Raw genomic sequence first — 6826 nt, 5'->3', positions numbered from 1 at the left:
ACTGTTGAACAATTAAGCCTGGCAACAAGACATGCAACTCAACCCATGCTGCCAACACTACCTGCTAGTGATGGGTAGATGAGGCGTCATGAAGCGGTTTGACACATTGTCAAACTGTATTGATACTGTGTCCATACTGTCACTGAACACTGACACCTGCTGGACCTTAAAAATCCCTACAGGCAACCTAGTTGACAGACTCAACTGACACTGATTTGATGACCTAGTATCAGAATCAGAAAACTTTATTGCCAGGTATGTTACACATACAAGGAATTTGACGTGGTGTTGGTGCAAAAAACAGACGAACTGGACTGACAAGTCCCATAACACACAAAGTTGAACAAGAAAAAAGTTTTAATACTAAAATAAGAGACAGAAGTACTAAGAGGAAGAAAGTAATAATATAATTTAAGTCATTGTATTTTATATTGAATTATTTCATATCTTCATTTAAATTTTAAATCTGATATTTTTAGATACAGTCAGTAATGTGAACATGTATCATAACGTGAAAATCTAAGTGAACGTGTTGTGAATGAGGATGCTTGTGGACTGGGATATTTATTTATTTTTAATTTTTATTCAAAAAATAACGTTTAGAAATTCAGTCTGTTACACTTTTTTGGCGCATGCCAATCCACAACTAAGCCTTGCCAACACTTGGCCAGTCCCAAACTCCAAAGCAGCTATACTGGTTACAAAGCCCATCTGAACCGAGCTAAAGACACAAGCCTGCACTTCAACACTCAGATCTCTTTCACACACGCATACGCGCGCATAAGTGTAGAGCCGATGAGCGAAGCCAAGCGCGGTGCTTTCTCCCAAATGGTCTCGGCTCCGCTGAATACCTTCGTTCGTCCTGCGGAAACACACACACGTAATCAAACATGTTAGCCTCTGGTCACAAATCAACTCAAGCTCTGCATTTTAAACGTTCTGTGTGGGCCTTACCTGGCCTCCACGTCCGCCATTTTTCCTCTGGACTGCTCCGGACACGTGAACCTCCTGTCACGACTCACGCAGAAGTTCCAGCTCCACTAAGCCTGAATCGTCTCTCTGCTCTCAGTCACAGCTTTCACTGTGCACCAGGAAGCACAATAACAAATAACCCACTAAACATGAACACACAGGCTTCCTCTGTCTACAGGTAACGAGTTAACTTTGGTCCACTGACCAGAAAAAGAGCTTCGACAAAACAGAACGTCAGGAAGGTATCCTGTATTCCACAGCAAAATCGAGCAAATGTTACCCCAACGCCTTATAAGCCGCAATACATAAAATTCTGTCCTGCTATTGGCTGAGCCCTGTCCTCCCCGGTCACATGGGTTTGATTAGCGCATGGGCAACAGGTGCAACTGAATTTTGGCGCGGCTCAAACTGGACTCTGATTGGACGGGACTAATGGGTGAAGTGGTAGGAGGGACCTGCGGTGACTGCCCTCATAAAGCAGCAGTAACGTCTGAATGGGGATCCAACACAGAACAGGTGTTTGAAATGATCACAGATTGCCAGGTGTTCACTTTCAGTCTGACTCCATGGCTTTATGTATTAAAGACTTCAATCAGAATCAGTTTTATTGGCCAGATTTATGCATACACACAAAAACAAAAAAGGAATTTGACTTCGGCTTTCCTTTGCTCTCTGGAACTACAGAACAACACAAACAACAGAACAACTTTTTTTCCCACTATATATATAAAACATCCATTCAACAGTCCTCATTGGGAAATGTGTCTGCAAAACAGTTAAGAAATATCAAGAGGCAACATAACAGAGTTTATTTGGACTTTTACACACATAATAAAGACCTCAAAACAAATAGTCTCATTAAAAAAACAGTAAAAACTATACAATATACAAATTTACATGATGTTGGAGGGATGAAGAGTAGGATCCTGTGGGAGAGAGAAAAAACATGGACAAATGAAATGTGAGACCAGACCAGTCCACAACTAAACAGTAATTGTCACACTAAAGAATAGAAATTGATCATATGATCAGTGACTACATCAGACACATCATTAGCTGATATATGTGAAAATATGCATTTAGCTGTTTTTGTAGGACACAGACGTCCTTAGGTTGATAGCAAGCTGGGGGAAAATACAAAAACTCAAAACCTAAACATCAACATCATCATCATCATCATCATCATCATCATAAAGAGGAGGAATCCAATCAGTAAATAAATCAGTTGGGTTTTCAACATCTGACAGAAGACGAGTCTCAGCCAGAGAGGCCATCTGGTGTGTGATTGACCTATAGACCTTACAGTGACACTTCTAATGCAGGGAATAATACAACATCCAATCAGACTGAACACGCTCGCACCAATAAGGATACCAGTGATTCCTTGCAGTAGCAATGAATGGGCATAAAATGACATCTGTAGCACGACGAGGTTCAAACCTCAGCTATGGCTTTCACCACCTCCAACTCCAAATGCGTGTCGGGCAGTCCCATTAAACTGCAGCACAAAGTTTTCAGATATTTCTTGCAGAAAATCCTCTTCTGGTCCTGCTTTCTAGTGAAATTCGTGCAGAGATTTCTGTAGAAGAAAGGCCTTGTTTAGCCGTGGCTAAAATAATCTGTGAGGTTCCAAAGACATTTTGGTTTGGTTGTGAAAACGAAGATGAAAACAAATGGATGCCAATAATTATGTCCATCATATGTTTTATGTGTGTAAATTTGATTTGACTATATGGAAGCATTTTTGTTGTTGTTCAATAACTCTGGACGTTTTATTAAATATTGTGATTCTACAAAACTGCTTGATTTCCATTTATTTGTGAAGCTATTCTAAACTGTACTTAAAATTCAGCAGTGCCAATAACTTTGAGCAGGACTGTAAATAAAAGAAGATATTTATTAACATGACATAATCAATACACAAACAAATTTGTCAAAAGTCCTGAACATAGACACTTTAAAAAAATCCAAAATATACATTTCTTGTATCTTGTGAACAGCTATATCACAGTCCATCAGCCAACAGCCCACCATACAAATCAAGTGACAATTAAAGAGGCATCAGCTCCGAGCCTATGCATGGTAATGTTATCAGGATGTTAGCATGGACTCTGCAGGCTGTACCAGAGGCACATGCTTTAACACACAGTGTGAAGTATCCATGCTGTGTAGTGAATAAAACAGTAGAACTATAGATAACAAGTACACTGATTAAGACAGAGCATTCACCTGGGTCTTCTTCATGCAGCATAGCACATATGTTTGTCATGATGTAAACCAATAAAGAAGAAAACAGGGCAAAGAAAAAATGAAATGAGAAATGCTCTCTTGCATTGTAATGTTTGTCTAACAACCATCTTCAGTAGTTTCAGCCACAAAGTGATCATGAGTACTTCAGTGCTGTAAAAGCAGAAAATCTAATAGTACCTATTCACATACAGCCCCACTTTAAAGGTGTGACTGTAGAGAGCGTTCGTAGCCGTGGAATAACTGAAGCAGGCGCACGCACACGCACACGCACACGCACACGCACACACACACACACACACACACACACACACACACACACACACACAAAAGCCAGCACACAGGCTAAACAGGGCTGAGGTCAGAAGACCAAGTCTCCCCACCACAAACCGTTGAAAAAAATAAATAAATAAAAAATGTTTAAAAAAATAAAAATACATGGAGTTAACCATTCACTTATATTGTCTGTAAATTTGAATGTTGCAACAAGCATTTGGATTTAGTTCCAAAACCTCCACACTACCAGAGATTCAATTCTGCTGGGGAAATGCTGAACCCTGGAATCACCCTGTAAAATATCAATGAAGAGTTTGTTTTTAGTTGTGAAATCCACAGAGGTTAGACCCTCCAAATCCCCAGCAAAAACAATGGAGAAAACAGTCCAGGCTGGACAGACCTCAGAACTTCAGCGTCCCCCAAATGCCCAGGTTCATGGTGTCGATCACTTGATGGACTACAGGTTTGTTTAGAAACAGCTGTGAGTGATATGGAGAAAATCCACACTGACAATTATTTCTTTTAGGGGGGAAATATTTTAAAACCTCAGGTAAACTTAGGACATGTAATATGTGAACGTCATTTGATGCCAGCGTAATAAAAGTTAAAAAAAAAAAAAAAAGAATAACATTACAATATATATATAATTTTATATTTCAATGTGGTTATATATTGGGATGTAAAACATTTTTTGGAAATAAATAAAATTGATCACTTGGGGCCCCAAGGCTCATTTTTGCCCCACAAGGCTAATCCAGCACTGACAACAATGACTTTCCATATGTGTAAAAACAGCTGGTATTTAGTTCTAAATGAATGCACTACCAAGAAATACCACCAACCCACATGTACACAGGAGCAATGTTCAATTCATGTCCATCTGAAATAATGACAGCACCACACAGACGGCTGGTCTGATTGAAAAAACAGTGATACAGACGTCTGCTGCTGAGGGTCCACGTTAACTGTGTGAACCAATCACAGTCGGAAATACAACGTATACAGCTGCAGATTAATGGGGATACTTCAGGATTATGGTGAAAGGAATCTTAATCTGTGGTGGGAGCTGGTCAGCAGATCAAATATGAGATGGTAAGAAATGGGTGGAGGTGTAGAAGAGGTGAAACAGGCAGACAGGCTGAGAAGGAAGGCAACTGAACAGTATGAAGCACCTTTCAGAAGACTCTGGTACGTTAGGATACCAGAATGAACGTTGTTATATATACAGTGAAACCATCACTCAGGAAGGGACTTGCTAAGATCACCACACAGCCACCTGTGTGCGTTCAAAGCAGCATGCTGGCACATTTTTTATAGATGTCTAAACATATTCAAACGCAGATATGTGTTTATAAAACGTGACCGACCCAATTAAATCCTTAATCTTCAATCCTTATTGTGTTACAGCAGGTCTGACATCGGCTTATCTCAGAAATGAAATAACAACGGAGAACATTGGTTACACAAACACAATAAAATAACAGAGAACATTGTCTCGCAGGCTTTCAGAGTGAAGATTAAAATGTGGCTCAAGGCCTGAAATGCAGAAAATCCAGGAAGGTTCCAGAGAGCCGAGAATCAGAAATATCCAATATTAAACACTGAATATTAAATGTTAAATAAATAAAAAGATATTATGAAGTAAGTAATCATTTGAACAAACTGTGTAAAATATATATATGAACCAAGAGTTTGTGAAAAAAATTTTTATTTCATTAAAGAAATGCCCTTTATACTGACATTTTCATTTCATGTCATTTTTTTTCTTCATCACTTTTCACGACAGTGATGTTGACACCACCTTGAAGCCAATCACATGCCTCCTGCTTCTTAAACTACAAAGCTCAACAGCTGTTAGCCAGAGCAGCAACAGAGCTAAGATATCTTTACAGTGGCTGATGTAAATAAACACAGCACAAAAACAAAGTCACTAAAGTTATTTTTAAACCTCTGTTTCACAAGTATGCTAAATGTTACCTACCTAGCCGGCTAACTAGCAAAGCTAGCTTGTGAGCTTGGACTTTTACATACAAGGAAAGAGCCAGCAGCAACTAAACATTGGGTGGTTAGTTCAGTGTTACCCTGGCACACACCTGTGAAGAGAAAGTGGACAATCATTGTGTTCGCTCCAGTCAACAAAAGCTAGCTAAGAGTGCTTTACACTCTATCATAAACCAAGCTAATAACCCCTCCTAGCTAGCCAGCTAGGTATGTAAAATCTGCAACCTTGTTGAGCTAAATAAATAAGAGTCTGTCTGTGTGCTGTGTTTATCTACAACAGCAGCTTCATAGCTGAGAATAATTTTAGCACTGTTGTTCCTGAAGCAAACAGGGGCTAACTAAACAACAGCTCAACCATCTGACAGCAGCTGCTGAGCTTGCTATCTTAACGGGCAGGTGGGCCTGACTGGCTGAACGCTTGGAAGGTGGAGACAACACCACTGTCATGAAACGTGACATGAAATAAGAACAGGGTTCTGAAAAAGGACATTTTGAAATTAAATGTAATAATATGGAATTTAAAAAAAATAAAATTCTTTCATAAATGATTTCAGAAATTATTGTTCCTTTTATATATTTTACACAATTTACTTGTGATCATTTAGTTCATAACTATTAAGATAACCCAATATAAAGCCTTTTCAACCCTTTGTGTTTCTGTTTTTTAAAATTAAGACATACATATGTTAAATTGAATGAAGGCTGGAGTGGTCTGATGATATGCCACAATTCAACGTGTTGAATTAGACACTAAAATGAAGCTCACAACTAAATCCTGTCAAAGTAAAGTAGCTGTTAGAGGACTGTTTGGAACCTGAAGCATTCCTAAAGATGAGAGCGGCCATTCATGGTTCTCTCAGACATGGAGAACAGAAGTGATAAAACATTCCTCATGCCTTTAAAACGGACTAAAAGCTGACAAATAAATAGTTGTCTATTTTTGGCTCTTCTTCTTTTCTGTGGAAATGAACGCTTTGGAATTTTCTTTTCCCTGCCCTTCACACAACTGAAAGGAGCTTGTGTCATGAAGCTCCCACCGTTCAATTTGGTTGATATCTGCTCCACCTGACGGCTGCAGTGCTGTTGGGCTGAGGTGTTCGTGGAGGGCACTGCAGTGTTTGCAACCAGCCCGTCCCTGGTTTCCAGAATGGACTGACTGGTTCCCAGTATTGCCTTGACACCAGCTTCCTCAAAGGGAAGGCATCAGAATGGAGAGTTCATTCCCAGCTTTGTTTCAAACTGCAGCTTCTGTCTCTTCTGGTAGCGAACTCTCACCCTGAAATGGACAGAATGCACAAATCAAGAGACTGTGATCAAGACAAGGATACGA

The 6826-nt window shown here is 39.5% G+C and overlaps 1 protein-coding gene across 2 annotated transcripts in view; it reads right to left on the bottom strand.

Moving 5' to 3' along the window:
• Window positions 1-3318: 3318 nt before the first annotated feature.
• The window catches only part of tmem94 (transmembrane protein 94), a 28848-nt gene continuing 25340 nt past the window's right edge, over window positions 3319-6826 (bottom strand). For both annotated transcript variants that reach the window (XM_041066771.1, XM_041066772.1), the window contains one exon: window positions 3319-6772. In XM_041066771.1, coding sequence (XP_040922705.1) covers window positions 6700-6772 — 73 coding nt within the window. In that variant the 3' untranslated portion in view covers window positions 3319-6699. The remainder of the gene's footprint in view (window positions 6773-6826) is intronic.

Source organism: Toxotes jaculatrix, chromosome 21, assembly GCF_017976425.1.
Source record: "Toxotes jaculatrix isolate fToxJac2 chromosome 21, fToxJac2.pri, whole genome shotgun sequence".
Classification (NCBI taxonomy): domain Eukaryota; kingdom Metazoa; phylum Chordata; class Actinopteri; family Toxotidae; genus Toxotes; species Toxotes jaculatrix.
The sequence above is the reverse complement of the archived record's forward strand: the minus strand, read 5'-3'. Positions and strand labels throughout refer to the sequence as shown.